Source organism: Clupea harengus, chromosome 23, assembly GCF_900700415.2.
Source record: "Clupea harengus chromosome 23, Ch_v2.0.2, whole genome shotgun sequence".
In the NCBI taxonomy this organism is placed as follows: Eukaryota; Metazoa; Chordata; class Actinopteri; order Clupeiformes; family Clupeidae; genus Clupea; species Clupea harengus.
In genome coordinates this window covers 4,322,463-4,348,925 of record NC_045174.1, presented here as the reverse complement: position 1 = coordinate 4,348,925, position 26,463 = coordinate 4,322,463, and the positions used below count along the sequence as shown (strand labels likewise).

Sequence of the window (26,463 nt, the reverse complement as noted above, 5' to 3'; positions counted from 1 at the left end):
GAGGAAGGACAAATTGTAATCGGTGTTGGTGATCAATGGAAATCAGTAAAGATGATATTTCACATGATGCAAAGTTGGTAATGCCCATCTGAACCTTATGAAAGTACCTGTATGAGATTCTCACACAGGAAAGTGAAACTTACTTTGCTTCAGAGCCCAGATGTCATGAATTGTACTCATGCCAAATGCCTCGATTCCCTAAAACAGAGACAAGCACAGCTTATTCAAGGTGAGAGTCTTGACAGGTTATACATGTTCAGTGGACAGAATAAAAGATAATTTTTAAAGATGTTAAAAGATCAACACATTGGATTCATACATTAGCTTGTCCACACAATCAGGAGAACAGAACATGTGCTCAGAGACGTTATAAAGGGTGAGACAAATTACTTGGGGAAAAATGATGATGCTAAAGATCGCAGATCTGTAACTGGAAGTCCTGCCCTATATTATAAAGAGCCAATCAGATTGTTGGAAAAGGCAGAGCTGACGTTTAGAACTTCACCTGAACGTGTTTATTTCCACCGTTACTATAGCAATATCCGTGCAGCGAAACTAAGTGCAGGCGGAGGCGTTGCCAAGATGGCTGTATTTGTGGCGACACGTTACTCAATACAACGCACCCTAGTGGCCATATCCTCATAGTATCTCCTAAATGATTTCTAAAGAGAGTGCAGGCTGTTATGATCAGTTGGTTTGAGTTGGTTGACTCACGCCTATAATGTGTATGCGGCTGGTGGATTCGAGGTTTATAAGCCTCACTGCCTCATTAAAGATGGAGAAGTTTGTGCGGCTGAGAACAGCCAGCCTCCCATCAGCTCCACCCACACCGGTCCGAAACCTGCTCCACATCTCAGTGTCCTGTCCTTGCACAGAACCTGTTACACACACACACACACAGTTTACTCATCCACCGTCATGTAAACCATAGCAAAATGTGTTTGTGTTTGTTGTTAGAAATGCACCTTGCTCGCCTCCTCCAATCAGTGTCTTCCTCTCTCTTTTGCCGACTTCAAGTATGGTTGCACCAACATAGGCGATCTCAGGACCAAATCTGAAACTCTGAGAAAGCAATCATCTCAGTAAAGTTAATTGTAAGTGTATGTACGTGTGTATTACTGGAAGTGTATTGTAAGTGAGTCTGGTACCTGTGTCAGGTAGAAGATGTGTGTGTGTTGAATCATGTCCAAGTTGTTGATTGCTCCTCGGAAGCTGTAAATATGTTGGTGAGGGTCGCCCACCAAGATCTTTGCACATTGTTGAGACATCAAGCTGTCTATGGCAACTAGTGGGGATAGGGGAAGGATTATATAGTCTTTAGACTTGATTTTGCAGTGGTCCTTTAGCTTGATCTGATCCTAAAAGAGTTACCAAACTAGATTGATGACATTAGCTAAATCTTATGCCACATTCGACAAGATTGTAAAATTCTGAAAATAGCATAGCAAAATAGCAATAGCATTACAAAATATTATTTCCAATACAGTTTTATAGTTTATGTATAAATCTACAGGTGAACATGACATATACAAGTGAGTGTGATTTGCATACCTGGGGTACAATCCTGGGCCTCATCAATAAAGATGACATCATAGAGTTCCTTCATCTTGGCACCCTTCAACTGCCACAGTTTAAGGTATCCTGCAGAGGAGTAGAGGGCAAGTCACCAGTTGCAGATGTTGGATGTTACATCGTGTGATATTGTCTATCGTAATGTAATAGTTGCCTTTACCATCATGATACATGCGATAGGCCAACTCAGATGTTGGTTGAACCTGTTTCATTTTCTTCCATATGTCCATAGCATGCTTCAAAACCATCTAGCAAAAAGAAAAAAAATCAGGGCTGATGTAACCATAGCAACAATGCCACTACAAAGCTTTGTATACTGTGTATCAGGCAATTTGTATCTGGATTGCAGCTATTTATGGACTTTCGAAAAGGATAAACTGAACATACTGTATATCTGAAATATGTATGATATAACAGTATTGTGTATGAACACCTGGCTCAGCCAGTTCAGGCAAGCCCCTTTTTACCTTTTTCTCAGTTTTATTAGGCTGGCACATGTTCCCATGTGTGTCCTTGTACGATTCGGGCACATGCTTGGCAACTATGCGTTTGTGTGTGGAGGCCCAGAAGTTGTTGATAGTCTTAGTGACCACATTGGCCCAAACAATGCTGCGTTGGCCAGCAGGCATCACCGCGAAGACAGAGGAAAGGTTCAGGCTAGTGAAATGCAGTTTTTTACGGTATCTGAGGAGACCATAAAGCATTAGCATGTCTGAGCACTGAAGTACATCGAAGCTGTTTTTATTTCAGTGTGATGATAGCAGAATATAACAATTAAAAGTATTAAATTGTGTTATTAGTTTAAGATGCAGTCTGCGATTCTGTTTTGGTTTCAGTTTCGGTTTTGCAAAAGGTTCTTGATATTTGCGCTCAACAGCTAATCAACTTACACACCTCCCTTCCATGCTCCTGAAGGAAGTGTGTTGATTGGCTGGGATTGTTTATGGCTCAGTCCAAGCCACTGTGATTGTTTCCCATTTACAGACTGCACCTTTAATCTTTAAATAAATGAACTTCCAACTCAATCCTGATATTGTGTATGTATGACTGTTTGTAGTATGAGGAAAAAGTTTACCTCTTTCCCAAAGCAGCAAGGGCAAGGGCATGGATAGTCTTGCATGAAACGTTGCCAGGGAAGATGTCCTTTGCCTGCATCTGTGCCGATTTATTGAAGACGACGTACAGGAAACGAAGTTTAGGCCTCTGCTTGGCATAACCGATCAGTGTGGTAGTCTTCCCCGTACCTGAAATAGCGTACAGTCTCAAACACTGACTACATTAAATGGGTATGAATAAATCCAGGAAGGAGTGTCTGGAATTAGGCTCTCACCAGCAAAGGCCATGATTTTGACCACATGGTCTCTCTCCGTGTTGTGATTCAGAATCTGCTTCTGTTCTTGGGTCAATTGGTTCTCCCTGTGTGAAGACAGACACATACAGAGCCCCCTAGTGGTCAGCTGATAAAAAAAAGACCCATATTTGCACCAGTTTTGCAATCAGAGAACAAAGAATGGAGCATTTCGACAGTTGGGCTCAAACTGGGTTAGTCTGTCATAGCCCCCATTTCAACCATATACTATCAACCACATAAAACATGACATGAGAAGTAACTGGCACTCTCCTCTGCACATTCAAACACTTGGCTTTGCACATACAGTGGGGAAAATAAGTATTTGAACCCCTGCCGATTTTGCAAGTTTGACCACTTGCAAAGAAATGTGTGATCTATAATTGTAATAGTAGGTGTATTTTAACAGTGAGAAACAGAATATAAAAAAAGTCCAGAAAACTGCATTTTATAACATTTATGACTTAATTTGCATTTGATGCAGAAAATAAGTATTTGAACCCCTAGCAAAACATGACTTAGTACTTGGTGGAAAAACCCTTGTTGGCAAGCACAGACGTCAGACTTTTCTTGTAGTTGGTCACCAGGTTTACACACATCTCAGGAGGGATTTTAGTCCACTCCTCTTTGCAGATCCTCTCCAAATCCTTAAGGTTGCATTTTCAATGGGAAGGAATGAGGGAATGAGGTTCAAGCCCAATATTCCACGTTACATGGCCCCATCCATAGTCCCCTCGATGCAGTGGAGTCGTCCTGTACCCTTGGCAGAGAAACAGCCCCAAAGCATAATGTGTCCACCTCCATGCTTGACGGTGGGGATGGTGTCATATTCAGCATTCTTCCCCCTCCAAACGGGGCAAGTCGAGTTGATGCCAAAGAGCTTGATTTTGGTCTCATCTGACCACATCCTGTCTCCCAACCCTCCTTAGAATCATTTAAGTGTTCATTGGCAAACTTCAGACGGCCCTGTACATGTGCTTCCTTGAGCAGGGGGACCTTGCGAGTGCTGCAGTACTTCAAACCATTACGGCGTAGTGTGTTGCCAATGGTTTTCTTGGTGACTGTGGTCCCAGCTGCCTTGAGATCATTCACAAGCTCCCCCTGTGTAGTTCTGGGGTTATTCTGCACCTTTCGGATGATCACCGATACCGCACGAGGGGATATCTTGCATGGAGCCCCAGACCTAGAGCGATTGACAGTTGTTTGGTGTTGCTTCCATTAACGAATAATCGCACCAATAGTTGTCTGCTGCTCACCAAGCTGCTTGCCGATGGTTTTGTAACCCATTCCAGCCTTGTGCAGGTCTACAATCTTATCTCTGATGTCCTTGGTCAACTCTTTGGTCTTGCCCATGGTGGTGAGGTTGAAGGTGTGAAGTATGATTCTTTGGACAGGTTTCTTTTATACACGTCACCAGTTGAGATCAGGTGTACCCTGTTAGGCCTAATGAGGACTAATCTGTGTGCTTCTTGGGCACATAACTGGTCATTGGGAGCCAGAATTCTTGCTGTTTGCTTTGGGGTTCAAATACAAATTAAGTCATAAATGTTATAAAATGCAGTTTTCTGGATTTGTTTGTTGATATTCTATTTCTCACTGTTAAAATACACCTACCATTACAATTATAGATCACACATTTCTTTGCAAGTGGCCAAACTTGCGAAATCGGCAGGGGTTCAAATACTTATTTTCCCCACTGTACATGCATAGAATTGCACATAGGCAATATCTAGTAATGACCTATTGTGTAAAAAGATCTGTCACTTCGCAATAAAAATGCATATATTGCAAGCATGCCTTGCGAAAAGTATCTAAACAAAAATCAGACCCAATAATCACAGCAGCTTGTGATAATACCTTCACTCGTTCTCTGAAGAAAGAAGTTGTTTGCAAATCCGTGCACACTCTTACAAATCTGTGGGCACAGTTTTTATTGGACTTTATTTGTAACCCAAGGATTACAATTCACAAATGTGTACCATGATCCACTTTTTAAAAATATATGTTTGTGGACAGTGCAATATTTGTTGACCATGGTACACATTTGTCGATTGTATTCTGTGGGTTACAAATAATAAAGTCTAATAAAAACCTCCATAGGTTTGCAAATCTGTGGTCATGGATTACGAACCCGAGAGTACAGATTATAAACTGAGAGTACAGATTTACACATGACTCTCTTTTCTCATGTGACACTAGGGGGGATCCGTAGATACACATATGGCTCATCAAAAATAACTCAGTTTGTGTGTGTGTATGTGTGTCTCAGTGTTTCCGTTAGCCGGTAAAACACTGTTACACTGTGGCACATGAGTAGCCTAGGATTTGGATCTACTCATGCTGAATGTAGTGGCCCACCCTACATCCAAATGCCCACCCTAGGATGACATCATGGTAACAGTCAAACTGATTTGAGGATGTTCACTCTTTTGTCAGCCTAGCTATACATGATATAGGCTACATTATATTTGTGTTTGTAGCATTGATTGTTACTGAAACACACACTAGTACATTTCTAATAAATTCTTGGGCCCACAAGAAAAGGTCCAAGTGGAAACCCTGGTGTGTATGTGTCAGAGAGAGAGAGAGAGAGGGAGGGAGAGAGAGAGAGAGAGAGAGAGAGAGAGAGAGAGAGAGCGAGCTCTGACCTCACACCATTCAGCATTAGGGGTTCCTCTGATGTCCTTTGATCTACTTCCTGAAGGACGTTCTCCATAAGGTGCAACACAAAGAAAATATTATAGTGCAACCTAGAAACAGACACAAAGAGACAGTAAGAAAGGGACAAGGGAAATGTAAGGTTTTGCCAAGATCAGCTGAAGCACTCATAGACATCAGATACATCAAACATCGTAAACCATTTGGTAGACCTGTCTCAATTCAGTATATAATGTAAGCCCAATGTAATAACATACTTTTAGCATACTCCCTCCTTTACAAATCTTACTCATAGACAAAGCCAGAGTAACGAGGAGAATCGTAATCGGGAGTAGACAAGAGGATGCACGTCTCACCGGTTGCTGATTTTGACATCTGTGTCTGCCATGGCGCGCAGCAGTGTGGCAGTGCACCACAGGAACTCTGAGAGCTGCTCAGGGGTCAGAGGGGTCCGTAGACAGACCACCAGCTGCCTCACGTCTTCATCTCCATCAGCCAGAACCAACATCAGGGCCAGAGCTGACCACGGATCTTCACCCTACACACACACCAACCATTCATTCAAACAATATATATGAACAAATTCATTTTTAAAGAATAGCTGAGACACTGAAAAAATTAAATACAAATAAAAAACACAGATGTTGCATTGTTGTTAAATGACATGTGAGTCTAGGAGCTCACACTACAAAAGATTGGTCATCTTCAAATCTGAATAGGCAGTGACTTAACTGTCTCAGGACACAGTCCATGGATAACACTGAAATATAATTGGGTGCTAGACTATGTAGTGCCTCGTATGTAATCTTCCTAAAGTCTTTAATTAAATCCTAAATTACTCTGCGTTCCAGTGTAGAAAGGCAGTCATGGGGTTGATATAAGACATATTTAAAATCTATTCCCATAGGCTGGCTCTGTTGTATGCTAAATGATGCTTGGTCAGAGAAACGCAGTTTGAGCCATGAAAAAAGATTATGAATCTATCAATATAATGAAATCCCTCCCCTTTCTCACTATGGCCCAACAGGGGAGACGTACTGGACTCCCTCACCAGAATGGTTGGGTCCGGGTTCCCCCACATCTGTGGAGGGGTCCAATTGACACTAATTGGACCAATTTAGCACAATGGGCGGCCTTATATAAGGAGCACCTCATTGTTTAGTGAGAGGAGGAACAGATGGGACATACGAGAGACACAAGTAACACTATGGACACAGGTACAGAGACAAAGAACGTGCGATTCGTGACCACATATTTGTGCTGTCTTTTTTGCTCTGTGTGTTCAGTGTTGTAAATATCTGTTTTGGGGTGATGTTGCATCCCCCGGTGTAAATAAAGTTATTTTTGCTAAGAAAGACACCATCTCCTGCGCCGTATGTTTTCCCATCTGCAACACCCTTTCCAACCAGCCTACATCCAACATTGTGGGGTAGCCGACTCGGGCCATTATTCACACCACCTATTGGTGCCAAATACAAAGTAACCACTGTCACTGCACACAGCTAGCAGTTGGGTACATGTGTGAGTGTGTGTGAGCTCTGTACGAGTGAGTGTGACCTCTGTGTGAGTGTGTGTGTGTGTGTGCACACCTGCCGCCACTTCTGTTTGTCCCGGATTTCTCCCATATTTAAAGACTCTCAGCGCCTTCCTGTATAGTGACTACCGTAAATCCTCAAATAAAGACCGGGATTCAATTAGAGGCCGGGCTTCAGATGGTAGCCGGGGGCGTGGTCGATACGGACAAATAAAGGCCGGGCCCCGTATACAAGCCGGGGGTAAAAAAAAGGTACCGATAGTCTATTTTACTGTAGCCTACCAGCATCAGTCCAGCACAAAGCAGACATCACAATTTAATTGAACGCATTTCATAAATACATGTTCTCCTCATGTTTAATGTTGTTGGCTAATTTCATGGCTGTTTGCAATAAAAAAAGAAATGTTTCAGCCCACAAGGTGAATTTGTTATTATACAGTTACTTGCCTAAACGATAGAAGACATTCCTCCAAAATATCTCTTTTTAATGATTTTGTTGCCGTTTCGTGATTTCCGCTAAGAATTTTTTTTTCTTCAGGCTAATAGAACTTTAACGTCCCAGGTGTTGCGTAGCAACCCATTACTTGCTGACTTCAAGTTACAATGACTTTCCGCTACGTTAAATGACGGACTTCTTGCGGAATGATATGAAAGATGTGAATTAGAAACACAAAACCCGTTGTCAATGACAGCGGTCATTAACTTTTCGAGGTGGTGAATATCAAGAAATTACAGACCTGCTAACGTTGGGGTACCCCATTAAAATCAACGGAACTTTTTTGAACATTCTGAAGAGCCGTAAGAAATAAAAGCCTGCCCCTAATACAAGCCTGCCCCAAATACAAGCCGGTGCGCTGTGCAGCCTAAGTAAATAAAAGCCCCGGCTACTATTTGAGGATTTACGGTAATTTTCATGGCCCTCAAACTTTATCATGAATACAAGTTACAAGTTACAAGTCTTTTATTTGTCAGATGCACAAAATGACACAGGGTCAGACTGGGCACTGAAATTCTTATGACAAGGCGCCGCCCAAACCTACCATACCATAACATCACATAATATAACATAACAAACCATGACGTACACTCTGCACAAGTACTATGAACATAATTTACACATAATAAACATATAAAAATATAAACATATAATAACCTAAATAACCTTACTAAATATACAAGATAAATATACAATACGATGTGCTAAACATATAACATCCTATACATATAATACTAAATATACATATAGCAGCCTATACATATAATACTAACATTTATTATACGGCTCTTCAGAATGTTCCAAAAAGTATCGTTGATTTGAATGGGCCATCCCAACGTTCGCAGGTGAATATTTCTTGATATTCACCGCTGTGAAAAGATATTGACCGCTGTCATTGGCAACGGGTTCCTTATCGCAGTTCACTGCGATATAACACAATGGTACATGACGTAATGTCATGGCTACAAATCGAAGCATTTATCTATTCACGCCTGAAAGGCCGCGAGATCTGTCAGCGCGCGCTCCTGGCCCCGCCTGCCAGGAGTACTATAATACCATTACGCTCGCCCAGATCTGCCTCTTTTGAAACTTCGCAAGACGGAGTGAACATCTCTGAGTATATCTCAAACGCTTACCACAGTCAAAAGAGTTTTGTGTGCTTTCGCTCTCTGCGGGTTGGTGAGTTATCGGGTTCCTTAACCCTCACTAGCTCAGGGCGCTACGAAATTCATTGGCTTAATTTCATTTTTGAAAGTAGTTGCTGCTATCCTGGCTGCTTGGCTGGCTAAGTCCCTGACTAGCCTGCTAGCTTGCTAACAACGTGTTCGTTGCAGATAGTGTGCTTGTGTTTTAACATTCTTCTCTACTTTCAGATTGATAAAAGATGGCCAGACACTACCCCGACTGCGGTCACGTCCGTCCCAAGGGCGACCGCCACCGTCGGTGCGTGACCTGCCTAGGCAGGGACCACGCGGAGGGCGCCTTCTCAGGCGAAGCCCCTGTCTGTCCCATCTGTGCTAGCCTCCCGCTAGCTAAGGCTGCCAGGCGCCTTGCGTTCTGTAAGCGCAAGGACGCCGAGGAGACTGCACTAGTTCCATCCGGGGCTGACGCCCCCGTAAGAATGAGTGCGTCTTCAGCCTTAGACTTGGTGAGCGTGAGCAGTCGCCTTGCGGCGGCAGCTCCGCTCCCGGGTCTCTCCCCGTCTCCGCCGCCTGTCAGCCCTGGGGCTGCGGGCAGCGAGGCGGAGGAGCTTCAACCAAGCGGTGTCCAGGCAATCTCCCACGATGCGCTCGAGCTGGACATCAGCCTGGATGATGATAGTCTGCTAGACTTCTCCGATGGGCACAGCTCAATCGCGGAAGCAATGCAGACGAGCCATGACGTCAGGTTGCGGGTGGAGACACCTCCTACCTCGTCTCGGCTCCTGGGCCAGCAGCTCCACGAGGTTGCGCTGAGAGCAGCCAGCTGCCTCGGGCTCCCTCTCCCTCCCCCTCCCAGTGTGCGGTCCTCGCTGCTGGACGGGGAGTTCTATGCTGGCCCCGCCACGTCAGTTCCCTCCAGCATCCCCTTCTTTGAGGAGGTGCACGAGGAACTGCAGGCGACATGGGCGATACCCTACTCGGGCCGAGCCCCGGTGCCGGGGTTCGCGCCCTACATGCAGCTCCACATGGCTAAGGAGAGGGGCTACCTCTCTTTTCCTCAGGTGGAGGATGCAGTAGCGGGCTACCTCTCGCCCGCATCCCCCACGATGCGTCTCGGCCAGAAGCCTCTCCTGCCCACGCGGGTGAGCAGACACCAGGCTCAACTGGCAGAGAAGTCCTACTTGGCTGCAGGGCAGGCTGCCTGCACGACCAATATGGCTGCATTGCTACAGCGCTACCAGGCAAAGCTCCTGACTGAGCTTGCCTTGTCGCTGGGGGAAGATCACCCGTCTGTGGCAGAACTCCGTCGCGCGATGGATCTGTCGCTCAGACTAACTCGGTGCACGGCACAGGCACTGGGAAGGGTGATGGGTGCCGCGGTGGCTACCCAGAGGTCTCTGTGGCTATCACTGGCTAAGCTGTCAGACAGAGAAAAAGCACCACTCCTCAACGCCCCGGTCTCTGTCCAGGGCGCCTTCGGGGAAGCAGTGGTCACAATGGCTGCCAAGTTCGAAGAACAGCAGAAGAGCAGAGAGGTATTCCAGGCTTGGATGCCTCGCTCTAGTGGCGCGGGTGAGACGTCCTCCTCAGGACACACCACACCCGCACCGGGCCGGAAGAGAAGCGGGTTCCGCTCGCCAGCGCCTCCAGCAAAGGTATCCACCGGGCGAGGCTGGCAGAGACATCCCTTCCGCCCTCCAGCGCAGCCTGCAGCACAACAACCAGCTGCGCGCCCTGCCCAGGGCGCAGCCCAGGCTCCGCGGCAGCACTCCGCTCGCCGCGGGCGAGGCAGAGGGAGACCTCAGGCTCCCTGACCGTGACAGTCAGCCACTCGTCACACAGGGGGGAGCGGTGGAGCCCACACCGCCTCCAAAGAAATCAGCCCGTCGCTCACATGTGGAAATCATGTCCAGCACGGTAAGCAGGTTTTCACAAGCACCACAATCATATGTCCTAACTCCTGTCCCAGATGGCGCAGTGCCCAGACATGCTTGGGTAACTCCCCCCGCGATGCACACAGTGCAATCGCACCCCCACATTTTTTTCAAAAACATGAGGGGGCAGCCCCAGATCTCGTCTCCCTCCCTAGGCGGAGTGGGTGTAGATCTAGGCTTAGACTCATTGACCATGAGCGGGTTAGTCCCCGACAAATTCAACTCAGAACACAACCTCCCTGGTTGTGCAGAAAGTTGGCGCGCATGCGCAGTGTCACCATGGGTGCTAAAGACGGTCTCAAAGGGTTACGTTCTGCAGTTCGCCCGTTCCCCTCCGCCTTTCAGCAGAGTAATACAGTCTGTGATACAGCGAGAACAGTCTCACTTCCTACGGAAAGAGATTGTCTCCCTGCTCAGAAAAAAGGCCATAAGCAGAGTTCCTTTCAAAGAAAGGAATGCAGGCTTCTACAGCCGTTACTTCCTCGTACCCAAAAGAGACGGGAATTATCGGCCTATATTAGATCTACGTGTGTTAAACAAAGCACTCATGCCGCTACGGTTCAGAATGTTGACCCCACGCAGGCTTGTGCAGTTTATAAGGCCAAACGATTGGTTTATCACGATAGACTTAAAAGACGCTTATTTCCACATTCCGATCCACCACAGACATCGGAAATATCTGAGGTTTGCGTTCGGAGGAATAGCGTACCAATTCAACGCACTCCCATTCGGCCTGTCCCTAGCGCCGAGGGTATTCACAAAGTGCGTAGAGGCAGCTATCGCCCCATTACGTCTACGCGGCTTACGCGTGTACAACTATTTGGACGACTGGTTAATTGCTTCCCATTCAAAAGCTGCAGCAGTGCAGGATGGCCATCTAGTGGTGGCACACCTGTATCGACTGGGTTTTGTTGTAAACAGAGAGAAAAGCGTTCTCTGCCCCAGGCAGGTTACGCATTTTCTGGGTATGATCTTAGACTCCACCTCCATGGAGGTCAGGCTGTCTCAAGAACGGATAAGTGCCATCAAAGCATGCGTGCGCCAGTTCCGACGGGGACAGTCAGTCTCGTCGCTGCGCTGCCAACGCCTGTTAGGAATGATGGCGTCGGCCGCTATAGCGCTCCCGTTAGGGATGTTGCGTATGCGGCCTTTCCAAATATGGTACCTGTCTATGAAGCTCAACGCAGTCACAGACAGGCATCGCAGAGTAGTGGTGTCCTCCAGATGCAGGAAAGCCCTGGCGATCTGGAGAACCCCCTGGTTTCTCGCCGCGTCGGGCACTATGGGCATAGTGTCGCGTCGCGTGGTGGTGACCACAGACGCTTCCACCAAAGGCTGGGGAGCGGTCTGCGAAGGGAGAGGCGTGAACGGTCTCTGGTCTGTGACAGAAGCCGCGTCTCACATAAATGTGTTAGAGCTGCGAACAGTAGTCCTAGCTCTACAACACTTTCTGCCCAGGCTGAGTGGTCAGCATGTACTAGTGAGGACGGACAACACTGCGACCTTGGCGTATATAAATCGCCAGGGCGGAGTGCGCTCCCCGTCATTACACCATTGGGCGACTCGCCTGCTCCTGTGGGCAGCGAGGCACGTCCTGTCCCTCAGGGCAGTTCATATACCAGGCAACCTCAACTACGGTGCAGACCTGTTATCGAGGGGCGATCCTCGAGCAGCAGACTGGTGCCTTCACCCACAAGTGATAGGTCAGATCTGGGTGCGTTTTTTCAAGGCGCAGGTGGACCTGTTCGCGAACAGGCAGAACACCTGCTGCCCGCTCTGGTTCTCGCTAGGGGGCGACGATCCCACCAGTGGCCAGCCCTACCCCTATATGCTTTTCCCCCGATCCCGCTCCTCCAGCAGGTGCTGTGCAGGATTGCGGGCGAGGGCAGGGAATTGATATTGATAGCCCCCCACTGGCCCAACCAGCCGTGGGTGGCAGATCTGGTCAATATGTCACTGCAGCAGCCTTGGGAGCTGCCTCTACGGAGAGACCTCCTAACGCAGGCGCACAGGACGGTGTGGCACCCCCATCCGGAGTGGTGGCGTCTCAAAGCCTGGCACCTGAAAGGTGCAGGCTCATAGCGTCAGGCTTGTCGGACGCGGTGGTGGCTACAATACAGAGTGCCCGAGCTGTATCAACACGGGCTCTGTATACGCTGAAGTGGCGCAGTTTTGAGCAGTGGTGTGCTGCGCGTCAGCACGACCCCGTTAACTGCGCGCTGGGCGTTATTCTCGAATTCCTACAGCAGTTGTTTGATGAGGGGAAGGCGGCTTCTACTCTCAAAGTGTACATGGCTGCCATTTCAGCCTGCCACGCAGGCATTAATGGCAGTTCTCCTGGCAGTCACCCGCTAGCGTCACGCTTTATGGCGGGGGTGAGACGGCTCAGGGTGCCAGAGAGACACCTCATACCCTCTTGGGATCTGCTAGTGGTGTTACGTGCTCTCACAGGGCCTCCGTTCGAGCCCCTGGAGACAGTGGACATAAAGTTTGTCTCTTTAAAGGCCGCGCTGCTGCTGGCGTTAACGTCAGCAAAACGCGTTGGTGACATGCAAGCCCTGTCAGTCAGTCCATCGTGCCTTCAGTTCTCGATCGCTGGTGACAGAGTGGTTATGCGACCTAATGCTGCTTACACACCTAAAGTGGTGGTAACCCCATTCCGCAATCAGGTGATTGAATTAGCAGTTTTCTCGCCTCCTCCTTTTGCGTCAGCAGAGGAGGAACGTTTGAATAAACTCTGTCCAGTGCGCGCTCTCCGCTGTTACGCAGAGCGCACTAGAGCTTTCAGACAGTCAGATCAGCTATTCGTGTGCTTCGGTGCACGCGCAAAAGGCAGACCTCTATCAAAACCGAGCCTCTCACGTTGGATAGTAGAGGCTATCGTGTTGTCTTATAAGAGCTTGTCTTTAGATCCCCCGGAGAAGTTGCATGCGCACTCTACGCGGGGGGTCTCGTCTTCCTGGGCCTTACTAAAGGGCGTCTCAGTGGAAGATATTTGCAAAGCTGCAAGCTGGAGTTCTCGCCACACTTTCATTAGATTCTATATGTTAGATGTGGCTGAACCTAGTTTTCTTCATAGCGTTCTGCGGGCAAGCGATCTCTGAATCCCTTGGCCTGAGAACGATAGATATGATAAGTGTGTTCATTAGTGTCTACATGTTATGTTGCACATGAAACATCCCAGGGTTTTCTTACGGGCGCAGGATCACGGATCCCTGTCGCCTATGATAAAGGTGGCCCAGTTAAATTCTTGGTGTTCTGCAGGCGAGCGATCTCTGAATCCCCTGACCTGAGAACGATGTATATGATAAGTGTGTTCATCGGTGTCTACATGTTTGTTGCACATGAAACACTCCAGGGTGGTTTCCTACAGGCGCAGGATCGCGATCCTTGCCGCCTATGACAAAGGTTGCCCTGTTAATATGTTCACCGCCAGCGGCCGTATGAACCTCTATGAGGGCAAAGTGTTAAAAAGGGCTGTCTCACCAGTTGCCTCCAGCTGTGCACCCCCGCTGTGCAGGCCACTCACGGGACCTGGGGTCCAGGCAGAGGTCAGCCTATCAGTTGATCCCAGGAGTCCGTGGGGCTCGTGCACAGTGGAAATTCACTGGCCAGATGGTCACCCCATGCTGGGTTTCCAAAGCAGGTCTGAACATGCCCTCTCATCCCCCCCTCTGGCCTATATAAGCTTGGGCCACCACTGGCCAGTTGTGGGTCAGAAGAAGCTGGAGAAAGTCATCATCAAGGAGTTCGGTGGACTGTTCAACATCATTATCAGAGACATTTACTTTCATCATTGCCGTGCGTCGATAAGATTAAATCACGGATTCTATCAGTCAGTTCACTGTCATTCACGGATTCAAGTGTGGATATGAGTCCTTTACACGGATAATCATATTCACAGTCTATTATCAATCAATTCAAGGCTTGAGTGTGTGTTTTCAATAAACATCAGTGTTTTCATCATCATTGGGACTTGACATCCGTTCTTGTTCTAACCGGACAGACCTGTGGCGATTGTCACCTATTTCAAGTACACCAGCAATACAGTCCTCTTTGGGTTTCATTCAATTCATATATCACCCTATTTTATACAAAGGCTTCAGTAGAGCTGGTGTGTGTAATTGGCTGCCACTGTATTATCACGCGGGAATGTATAGGGTCCCATTGTGTTATATCGCAGTGAACTGCGATAAGGAACGTCTCGGTTACTTACGTAACCTCGGTTCCTTAAGCAGGAACCAGATATAACAAGGTTGGCGTGTACAGTGTTACCTTGGATTGATTGTCTTGCTCAGTTTCTTTCCAAGGCAGATCTGGGCGCGCGTAATGGTATTATAGTACTCCTGGCAGGCGGGGCCAGGAGCGTGCGCTGACAGATCTCGCGGCCTTTCAGGCGTGAATAGATAAATGCTTCGATTTGTAGCCATGACATTACGTCATGTACCATTGTGTTATATCTGGTTCCTGCTTAAGGAACCGAGGTTACGTAAGTAACCGAGACGTTTTGTGCTTCTAATTCACATCTTTCATATCATTCCGCAAGTAGTCCGGTCATTTAACGTAACAGACTCATTGTAATTTGAAGTCAGCAAGTTAAGCCTGGAACTTAAAAGTTCTATTTGCTTGAAGAACTATTTATTTCTAAACGGGAATCACGAAACGGCAACTAAATCATTAAAAATAGGTATTTTGGAGGAATGTCTTCTATCGTTTTTGGCAAGTAACCGTATAATACGCGGGATAATGTATTGTCCGTCGGCCATTATCAAAAAATAAATCCCTTCAGGACGAAACAACACCCCTCCGCTGCGTGTCGGGGTGCTGTTCGCCCCGTCGGGATTTAATTTTGGATAATGACCTCCGGACAATACATTATCCCTTACATATACATATAACATATAATACACATATAATAAACTATGCTAACCTATACTAACCTACATACAACCCAGTGAGGGAGTATTACTTATTACTTATTATTACTGCTAGTGCAAACAGTAGGTAGGAAGTGACAGTATATGTAGTGTAGTGTAAACAGTAATATGAAAGTGACTGGCAGTGCATGTAAGTGGCGAGTGCAAAAGTGGCGGTGGAGTATCAATGTCCATTCAGTATCCTGATGGCCCTGGGGTAAAAGCTGTTCTCCAGTCTGCGTGTACGAGACCGGATGCTACGGTACCGCCTTCCAGAAGGCAGCGGGGTAAAAAGTCTGAAGGCTGGGTGGTAGCAGTCCTTAAGGATCCTGCCAGCTTTCCTGAGGCATCGTGTGTGGTAGGTGTCCTGCAGGGCTGGGAGCTCCCTGCCGATGATGAACTCCGCAGTCCTGACCACACTACGAAGGGCCTTGCGGTCCTTGGCTGTGCAGCTCCCATACCACACTGTGATGCACCCAGTCAGGATGCTCTCTATTGTACACCTGTAGAAGTTGGTGAGGATGACTAGGTTCATGCCAAACTTCTTCAGTCTCCTCAGGAAGAAGAGTCGTTTCTGGGCCGCTTTGACAACCTTGTCCGTATGAGCAGACCAGGTGAGTCATCGCTGATGTTCACGCCGAGGAACCTGAAGCAGCTGACCTTTTCCACTGCGGAACCGTTGATGTACAGGGGTGCGTGCTCCTCCACCTGCCGTCTCCTGTAGTCCACAATCATCTCCTTTGTCTTGCTGGTGTTGAGAGAGAGGTTATTATCCTGACACCATGTAGTCAGGTTAACAACCTCCTCTCTGTAGGCTGACTCGTCCCTCTCAGTGATGAGGCCCACAATGGTTGTGTCATCAGCAAACTTGACAATGAGGTTGGAGCTGTGCGTAGCTACACAGTCATGCGTGAACAAGGAGAACAGGAGGGGGCTGAGCACACAGCCCTGGGGGGTGCCTGTATGGGTGACTACTGTGGATGAGGTGCGGTCACCGATTCTCACCACCTGTGGCCTCCCCGTCAGGAAGTTGTAGATCCATTTGCATAGGGGGGTGCTTAGTCCCAGGTCTACGAGCTTCGAGACGAGTCTGGAGGGGATGATGGTATTAAATGCTGAACTGTAGTCAATGAACAGCATCCTCACATATGTATTCCCTTTGTCCAGGTGGGATAGGGCGGTGTGCGTGGTCAGGGCTATGGCATCGTCTGTAGACCTGTTGGACCGGTATGCAAACTGCATCGGGTCCAGGGTGGGAGGCAGCAAGGAGCAGATGAATGATTTGACTAACCGCTCAAAGCACTTCATGATCACAGAGGTCAGTGCTACTGGGCGATAGTCATTCAAGCAGGTGACCTTGGTGTTCTTGGGCACAGGGACGATGGTGGTCCTTTTGAAGCAGGTGAGTAGTACAGACAGGCTGAGGGAGAGGTTGAAGATGTCGCTAAAGACCCCTGCTAGCTGGTCAGCGCAACCCCTGAGGGCCCTACCTGATATGCCATTGAATAATCGTCACACATGGATCTAAAAGTTTTGTATGTTTGTTTGATGTTAGAATAGAATAGAATAGAATAGAATATATTTATTTGTCATTGCACAAGTACAATGAAATTGAGGTAGCAGCTCTCAGACACAAAAACAATAAAAATATAGATTGAATATATATATATACATATTTACACTATAAAAACACAAGACATATAACACAACAGAGAGACAAATACAGGTCAGTTTTGTGCATTGTTAAGTGCTATGATGGCTCTGGGATAGAAGCTGTTTCTCAGCCTGTCTGTTTTTGCTATGATGGTCCTAAAGCGTCTCCCTGAGGGCAACAGTTCAAATAGGTGGTAACCAGGGTGTGTTGAGTCTCTGAGGATACTGTGGGCTTTTCTGAGGCAGCGTGTTTTATAAATGTCCTCAAGAGGTGGAAGAGAGCAGCCAATTACTTTTTGTGCTGTGTTAATGACCCTCTGGAGTACCTTTCTTTCTGCTGCCGTGCAGCTGGCAAACCACAGCGAGATGCCATAGCTTAGCACTGACTCCACAGAGCAGCGGTAAAAGGACACTAACAGTTTCTTTTTTAATTTGTTCTTCCTGATTTACCAAATGATGTTACCAAAGTTGCCAGATCGTCTATGAAACACAATCTACACACACACTAGATACAATTTCACCCAATCTGTTACTGCAACCTGGCAACAGACAACCCGATTCGAGGGGCGTGTGCACAGCTGCTCTTCGCAAGGCAGGCGAATGAATGAATGAATGAATGAATGAATGAAACGGCCCAATTAATTAGCTAGCTAACTTAGCTCCTCTCTCACCCCTCGCTGAAAAAAAAAACCTAAATGTTGGCAGGTATGTGTGTGTGTGTGTGTGTGTGTGTGTGTGTGTGTGTGTGTGTGTGTGTGTGTGTGTGTGTGTGTGTGTGTGTGTGTGTGTACTGGTACAGTGCAGCGGGACATACCGTCTGCTTCATGCCCTCTGGCATGCAGGCTCTGGCCTGCTCATAGAGGTGATGACCCCTAATGGACGCTAAAATCCTCTCCTCTCTGTCTCTGTCTGTCCGGAAGGTCTGAGACATGTACCTATACACATATAAACACACAATTACACAGAAAATGACCAACAATACTACTATATACTATACTACTATAACTAAGATACATAGAGGACCACTATTGTTCTGTATATCATTTTGTCACTGAATAGGATGTTTTATCACAAATGAACAGATTAACCAATGGTACCTCTACATTTTATGTATGAATGCTACTTTATCACCAGATGCAGGAGTAACAGTGTGTAACAGTACAAAAAATTGTTTTTCTTTGAATTGTCGGTACAGTCGGGGGGTCACAGTAATACTTTGCCATGTGTAGTAAACAGAGGTTGTTGTAGTCGTCTGATGTCATGTGGTTTTCCTGAAGAATGGAGATAACTTCTTGCTTCCCTGCTTCCCCCTGCCGATGGTAGCGGAGGTAGCGCTTCTTCCATTGACAAAACTGTGTAATAGATCACAGATTAAAAGGCCAAAGATGTAAACTAAAATTAAAGGAGGAGTGGATGTATTTCCTTTTGAGTGTGTGTGACTGTTTGTGGGGTCAGTTAACATGTGTCAGTCAGTGTTCCTACTCATACCCCATCATCAGATTGGGCATCGATACCTCCATACCGAGTTGGAGGACTTTGAGGTGGAGGTGGATATGCGGGCATTCCTTCTTAACACATATAACAGAGATATAAATATATATATATAAACACATACATACATTTATTAAACCACCTGATAACATCATCCATCTGAATCTCTCTGATGAACGTTTTTTGGCCTTCCTAAATGTTTTTCTAGTTCTAGTAATTATAGTAATTCAGGGCCTGACACAATCCTACTGTATTGATCAGACGTAGCATACTGTCACTGAAATCACTATGAGGCTATAGTATCGGTTTCAGAGAATCGAAACTCGGAGCAAGCACAATGGCGACAAAAAAATTCAGGTCAGCTGACCACCAAAATGCAAATTACTTACGGGCTGTTCCAACTGAGGCTCTACGTCTCTTCTTTTTCCGAGTTGTGTCCGGAGGACTAGGGCTTCGATTTCCTCGTGATCTCTTGCGATTTTCGGACATTCCTTCTAAACACATATAACACAGAGATACAACACATACATACCTACATTAAACCACATGATAACACCATCCATCTGAATCTCTCTGATGAACATTTTCTGGCATTTTTTTTTTCAACTCTAAAATTGCAACAATTCATCAACGATTTACTTATTTAAGCACTGATCAAAAGGAACGAAAGGGAGCAGCCTAACCTAGACCTTCCAAGAAAAAAGACAGACCTTCAAGAATACAAAACTGAGCATTTCGCTTTTTCGTGTATTTACGTCTATAGATATTTTATGATACTGTGCAAAGCAGCTTATAAAACAATTTTCTAAAGATAAACTAACTAATTAGCTTTTACCTTATCTTTCCAAAGCCAAGTCAACGATTCGGTAGCCTACGTAGTCGGTTGAAGTTTTTTTCTAAATTCTGGTCCGTAAGCCCGCCGCTACCGCATAACCTCAAAAATCAAAGATCGACACAGTAGTATCGTCTTTGTCAGACGTGATACGGTTACTGACATCACTGGGGCTGTAGTTTCGGTTTCAGAGAATCGAAATTTAGAGCGGAGATTATCATCATTATTAATGACCCCCCCCCCCTCCAAAAAAAAGGTAGAACAGCTTGTTTCATTCTAGGGCTATATTATAATTATATAGTTGTAAATAGACGCAACAATTTAGACGGACGGACTATTTTCTCCACGACCAAAGTCACATACGTTCTATGTAGACATTAGAGAACAATTCAAAATACTGAATAAATGCATTCCATGGCACCTTTAAGTTATGAATCAACTTAAATACGAATAATACTTTTGTCACTTAAACATAATAGAAATAACTGTTTTCTTTTAATGTGAAGGATGCCAATATTTTCACCCTTCAACTGCATTCTTCCCTTTTGATTGTATTGTGTCATTTTGTAAGCGTTGAGTGAAAACATAATAATAACAGAAGGTGTGACATTAGCCAATGGTCAACATCATTCAAATGAACTATGCGCATTAGAGAAGTAGGGACATCTTTATCACCAATGGAGGCTTACTGCCAGTCTGCTCTTGTAAGGGCAAATGTTACACCCAGGACGCTGCGCTCGTCTAGTGAGCGTCGTTTGGCACTGCCGTCCGTGCAAGCACGGTAATCCAGACTATTTTCATTTGTAGTTCCACGTTGGTGGAACGAACTGCCTAGTACTACCAGAGCAGGGGCGTCCCTCTCTACCTTCAAGAAGCTTTTGAAGACCCAACTCTTCAGAGAGCACCTCCCCTCCTAACTGGCACCTGACTAGCGCTTAACTTGCGCTTCAGCAGTTACATTCCTGCACTTCTTTTTCCTTTTTTCTAGGTCGTTGTTTTTCTAATTCTCATGTAAAGTAGTATTTATTGTTACACCATGCTTTTTTATTGCTCTTAGCTTGACTGTTCTCTCCCTTGTACGTCGCTTTGGACAAAAGCGTCTGCTAAATGACTAAATGTAAATGTCTGCACAATGACTGTTACTACTGAGACAACTTGAAAGATTATCGATTTTTTTTGTGCCATTTTCATTAGTTCTTCGGTTTGTTCTCATAGGATAACCCTTGAAACAGTACTTTCAACAATACTAAATATAATTTAGACATGTTCCTTAAAAGTGTTTTTTTCATCCAGCAGAATAAACATCATTATTTGCACACACTTCTGTAAATTGCACAATACTGATTAAACCGTATTGATAATTGATTTTCACTTAAATCTTTTTAAAATTAAAATGAATGGGAATACCTTAATGACAATTCTGCTCTGTAATAATGATCATTTTTATCAGACGTCTCAGTGTGAAATAGGATGTCCTGAAAAGCACCACTTTAAATGATTTGTTTAATGTCTTACTGAAAAATGTTGGACTAATTACATCAAAGTTGCATGGCCAGTTGAAACTAAAACACATCAAATCAAATAGTAAAATATGAATCCCAATCTCAGAAACAGTTCATTTATTGAGGACATTACATTCAAAACCAAAATAAAAAATATTCATAAACATGGAGAGCAGGTAGGCGAGGAGAGGACGTAAAACCAAACAAAGCTAAACTCGTTTTCTGTGAACCAGTTATTTACAAGGCAAGAGTGTATAGCACTGTACAGTATGATGTGGTAGCTGCTGTCAATCATGAGAATCAGCTGCTGTGAATCATGAGATCATGTGAATCCCTTTCCAAATGAACTTCTCCCCTCCTGACTCCTCTGGGGAGCCAAGTATCCTCCCCATGGCGGCCATGATGGAGCATGCAGCACAGGGAGCATGAGGGTGCTGTGCAGATTTGAATGGACCCTCCTCCCCCAAAATAAATAGATCAAATTGAAATATTGAATGCAACACTAAGCGCCCTGAGCCATCACTGTACCAAAATTAAATGCCATTGCACCTCATGCCATTTCAAAAGCTTGGTTAGCAAGAGTGGGAGGGTATTGGGGTACAACCTCAGGTCAGTGGGAGAGTATTGGGGTACAACCTCCGGTCAGTGGGAGGGTATTGGGGTGCAACCTCCGGTCAGTGGGAGCTCCTCTGCACGATCTGCACAAACACTACAGCAAATCCTAGCCTTCACTCACGTTCAATACTGGGTGTGAGGCATGTGGGTTGGGTTGAGCGAAAGGGGTGGGTGGGGGGGAATAACACCATTGAGGATAATATGATAACCCAGCATCATCTATACCATCCACACAAAGAGCCCATACAAAAACACCACAGTTATCAAATACTTTCATAATAATAATAATAATAATAATAATAATACGTAGCAAATAGCAAATAAATCACATTGTGTATGAATCCGTTCGGTTCCAGTAGAGCAGAGAGCCAACCCAGTCACTCAGAGCACCACTCATTTTTACTTACACACACACGAACAAGAACAGCTCTCCTACACACAAACACAAAAGCACTTTATCACTTTAAAACCCAGCACATCATCATCATCATCATCATTGTCAGAACAGGATATAATGACAGCAGATTTTTTATAAGTCTCTCTCTATGTATAAATAAACATTTTAAATCTTTATTAATTTCTGTATGGGATAAATAAAACGACACACACCCTCTTGCACACAGTTGGCTGGGAGAGGCCAAAGGGATATTACTGGAAAAGTTCCTCCACCAAAAGCCTAAACATTTCCATTCCCTGCCAACACACATACACTTGTGTCCACACACACTCACACACACACAAAACAAAGTCATCACTTAAAATCAATCTGTTAATGAGACAAGTAAGATCAATTTAAACCACAGACACACACACACACACACACACACACACACACACACACACACACACACAACGTCCTCATAGACACATATACACACACATCCCTCTACCTCCAATGCCAGCACAAAATGTTGAAGTTCAGATGCTCATGCATACAAAAAAGATGACAGTCAGTCCCAGATTGCAGAGGCAGAGTTCACACCTCAGTTACAGTAAGGGACAGTGTGTGTGTGTGTGTGTGTGTGTGTGTGTGTGTGTGTGTGTGTGTGTGTGCTTGGGTGTGTGTGTGCTTGGGTGTGTGCATGTGTGAGTGCATGTAAGCGTTAGACAAAGCCACAGGGCATACAGTTCTCAGTCAGATCTTTCTGGAATCTTTTGCTTCAAACAGCTTCATTCTTTCCTGCACGGTCAATCCTTCTTTTAAGCTCTGAAACAGAGAGAAGAAAAAGAGAGAGGGAAATGTAGTTATTAAATTGCACTAGCTTGACTGAGTAGAAGGCATCAGTCCTGCATGCTGTTATTCATGCCAAGAACGCCAAGGAAAGGCCAATTCAGTCATACGATTTAAAACACACACATAAAGTGATACATTTAAAAATAACATAAATATGCACCTTCCCTCCAAGACCCATGTACGGAAAACAGTACTGATCCAGTACTGTAATTCTGCACAACAACAACCAACCACGTATACACCCCACACACACACACACACACACACACACACACACACACACACACACACACACACACACACACACACACACACACACACACACACACACACACACACACACACACACACACACACACACACACACACACACCATTTCTAATGACATTGGGATAAGAGGACACCCAAACAGCACCATGCTGCTGCAGCCCAGTGTGCATGCAAACAGGTCAAAGGTTCATGCAGCATGGACACACATGTACCTACATCACAAGAGGGGGTCAGCTATCCCACGCTGCCACCTCACTGACCGACTAACAGAGAACACAAAAGACACTCTTAGACACACACACACACACACAGACACACCTCACTGACCACCAAACGCAGACTCACACTTCTCCGCACACAGAGACACACACACGCACACACAAACAGATCTTCAGACACAGTTAAAAACCTTTATCTTCAAACAAACAAACGGCTATGAATTGACTCACTCACTCACTCACTCACTCACTCACTCACTCACTCACTCACTCACTCACTCACTCACTCACTCACTCACTCACTCACTCACTCACTCACTCACTCACTCACTCACTCACTCACTCACTCACTCACTCACTCACTCACTCACTCACTCACTCACTCACTCACTCACTCACTCACTCACCTTGGACCTGAGCCCTCTGGAACGGGCGCGCTCATTTTTCAGGAAATCAGGATTACTCTTGGACTTCATTATGTCTGCATCAAAGACACATACCCCTTAGATGACCAATCAGAAGACACATATCCCTTAGATGACCAATCAGAACACATGCTTACTTTATGAGACAACACAGCTGCTCTTTGTCAAGACGTTATTTCATGAGTCCAGTCATTACGTAACTTTTGTACACATGCATATCTTTTTTTCCTTCCATAATAGGTCTGACAAAAACAATGTCATTACACATACCATAACCAGGTGCAACAGCTGACCCATCAGCAGTCCTTTCCCCAAGGGCTTCGGTGGCGGCCAGCAGCTTCTCCCGGAGCTTCCCGATGTCACAGTCTGCCTTAGCTCTCACTATGCTAAGCTCAGTATAGATGCCCTTGTACTTATCGGATGCATACTTCTTATCCTACACATTCACACAAACACAAGGATGCGTTTAAGCTTGAATGAAAATGCATGTTAAAATGTGTGTGTGTGTTCATATGTAGAATAACTTTTGGTGGATGTCCTGAGAGCAGGCATGTGGCAGGCCGAAACCATCAGAGGAGACAGAACCTGATGGGGGGGGGGGGTCCGTACCCGTAAAGCAGTCTGTAGTTCATCCTTCAGAGAGCTGATCTCCTGTTTGAGGTACTGAATCTCTGACTCTTTAATGCGCAACAGCACCTGCAGAAGGTCAGTGAAACACACACACACACACACAAACACACACACACACTTTAATCAGATCTGCATGTTTGGGTGTCTGTGGTTCTTGCTGTTCAATATACTATACATGAGAATGCAAAAGACTGTGTTCAGTGATGCGCTATGGGGCTATGGGGCATTAGACTACTAGTGGGATTTCCACCTTCTATTAGTTGTGGCTCATACGAAACCTTGTTGCTGTTCAGTAGGATAATACATGCTTTGGACTACATGGGTTTAGCCCATGAGGATTACAAACTGCAATTTAATTACTTTACTAAACTATTTAAGCGATCATTTGTGCGCTATTTTGTATAGTTTACAGTCTGTTCTTTTTTGAACTTGCACCAAATAAGAAAATGTCTTACTCCATGATATGGATGCAATCACTAGTGAGTGTGTGTGTGTGTGTGTGTGTGTGTGTGTGTGTGTGTGTGTGTGTGTGTGTGTGTGTGTGTGTGTGTGAGTGTGTGTGTGGGTGTGTTACCTCTAGTTCATACAGGTCCTTGCCCTGTGTGAGAGGCGAGGTGGCAGTTTCCCCGCTGAAGCAAGACCTCATACGTGTGATCTCCTCTGCTAGACGGTTATTCAGTTCCTGAAACACGCACACATGTACGACACCAACTGAGTCATCTCATCTGAAGTAAAAACTTGAGATTCAAATGGTGTGTGTGTGTACAACTGTAGTCCTTTTAATACACACTTGCTGGTGCTCCCTGTTTGAGATTGCACTTCGAAGTGTGTGTGTGTGTGTGTGTGTGTGTGTGTGTGTGTGTTACCGTGTGTGTGTGTACCTTATTGTGTGTGTGTGTGTGTGTGTGTGTGTATGTGTGTGTGTGTGTACCTTATTGTGTGTGTGTGTGTGTGTGTATGTCTGTGTGTGTATGTGTGTCCGTGTGTGTGTGTACCTGATTGTGTGTGTGGAGCTCCTGGTTCTCTCTCTGGCACTGCTGCAGGGCCTGCCTCTCTGCCTGCAGGGCCTGGGCCAGATGAGCGTTCTCCAGACACTTCTGAGAGTACTGCTCAGACAGCACCTCCAGCTCCCGGTGAATGGACTGCAGCTCCTCTCTACAGCGCACACAAACACAGGGAGTCATGTGTGCAGGTTAGACGGCTCCATCAGAAAATAGTGGATTATTAGCTGCATCCATTGCCCAATATTGGCAGGTATTACTCAAACTTCAGGCAGCGGTCGTGTTCAAATGTGACTCACTCGTACTGTGAGCGCAGCTCGTCGATATCTGCACTGACGCCACTCAGCTGAGAGCGGTGGGTTTTCTCCACCTCTTCCCGGTGGGCGTTCTTCATCGCCTCAATGGCTGAAAATAAACACCGCCATCATTATCATTATTGTCAATTTAGTCATATCAATATCTGTAACGAAAGCAGAAACCCATCATAATCACATTTGTCACATCATTACTAGGGTAATAAAGATCCATTACTTTTGTTTTAATTAAGTAATGATGCCAAGATGATTCCGATCTATATTTTTATGAGGATTCTGTGTTTGTATTTATGTCGATCTTTCACAATGATCATTTTCCACATTCTGACCTGATGTCCATAGAGGGTAAGGCCAGAATGTTTATGATCGTAATAACTAGAGAGGGGGCCAGGCTCCAAGAGGGGATTCATGTTTATGCGAGAAGATCAGGGTGTTGACCTGCGATGGTGGCGGCCGTCTCCTCGGCCAGCAGCCTCTCCCTCTCCTCCAGCAGCTTGCAGATCTCCCGCTGGTGCTGCCGCTGCAGGTCCTCCACCACCTTCTGGTGCGTCTCCTCCATCGCAGCAAAGCCACGCTCACATGTGGCCTGCAGGGGGCAGCATAAGTCAGCAAACATGCAAACACTGACAGACACTCTCAGCCACAAAATGAGTGAAACACTTACCAATGTTCACACAT

General features: G+C 45.8%; 3 protein-coding genes across 13 annotated transcripts in view; all 3 read right to left on the bottom strand.

The window, feature by feature from the left end:
- The window catches only part of LOC105908571 (F-box DNA helicase 1-like), a 32,208-nt gene extending 28,995 nt beyond the window's left edge, over positions 1-3,213 (bottom strand). Inside the window, exons 1-9 of one of the 2 annotated variants that reach the window (XM_042703176.1) lie at positions 2,903-3,213; positions 2,648-2,816; positions 2,040-2,256; positions 1,733-1,820; positions 1,552-1,641; positions 1,149-1,285; positions 966-1,062; positions 715-878; positions 144-198 (exon numbers count right to left, since the gene is read on the bottom strand). In XM_042703176.1, coding sequence (XP_042559110.1) covers positions 144-198; positions 715-878; positions 966-1,062; positions 1,149-1,285; positions 1,552-1,641; positions 1,733-1,820; positions 2,040-2,256; positions 2,648-2,816; positions 2,903-3,008 — 1,123 coding nt within the window. In that variant the 5' untranslated portion in view covers positions 3,009-3,213. The remainder of the gene's footprint in view (positions 1-143; positions 199-714; positions 879-965; positions 1,063-1,148; positions 1,286-1,551; positions 1,642-1,732; positions 1,821-2,039; positions 2,257-2,647; positions 2,817-2,902) is intronic. The other variant, XM_031561522.2, reaches the window with a different exon arrangement.
- Positions 3,214-5,105: 1,892 nt separating this feature from the next.
- LOC116218770 (F-box DNA helicase 1-like) lies at positions 5,106-19,831 on the bottom strand. The gene is made up of 8 exons (XM_031561520.2): positions 19,580-19,831; positions 19,134-19,238; positions 18,742-18,821; positions 18,469-18,605; positions 18,068-18,188; positions 5,935-6,116; positions 5,569-5,670; positions 5,106-5,115 (listed from the first exon to the last, which is right to left on the bottom strand). Exons 2-8 carry the CDS (start codon positions 19,231-19,233, stop codon positions 5,106-5,108), a joined length of 732 nt encoding a protein of 243 aa, XP_031417380.2. The 5' UTR covers positions 19,234-19,238; positions 19,580-19,831.
- A 1,347-nt stretch (positions 19,832-21,178) lies between these two features.
- The window catches only part of si:ch73-103b11.2 (protein outspread), a 47,928-nt gene continuing 42,643 nt past the window's right edge, over positions 21,179-26,463 (bottom strand). For 5 of the 10 annotated variants that reach the window (XM_031561250.2, XM_031561252.2, XM_042703264.1 and 2 more), the window contains 8 exons: positions 26,224-26,371; positions 25,771-25,876; positions 25,466-25,625; positions 25,045-25,152; positions 24,450-24,536; positions 24,111-24,276; positions 23,823-23,917; positions 21,179-22,900 (listed from right to left, as the gene is read on the bottom strand). In XM_031561250.2, the coding sequence (XP_031417110.1) occupies positions 22,829-22,900; positions 23,823-23,917; positions 24,111-24,276; positions 24,450-24,536; positions 25,045-25,152; positions 25,466-25,625; positions 25,771-25,876; positions 26,224-26,371 (942 nt within the window). In that variant the 3' untranslated portion in view covers positions 21,179-22,828. Of the gene's footprint in view, positions 22,901-23,413; positions 23,461-23,822; positions 23,918-24,110; positions 24,277-24,449; positions 24,537-25,044; positions 25,153-25,465; positions 25,626-25,770; positions 25,877-26,223; positions 26,372-26,463 lie in introns of all 10 variants that reach the window. The other 5 variants (XM_031561251.2, XM_042703265.1, XR_006151571.1 and 2 more) reach the window with 4 other exon arrangements.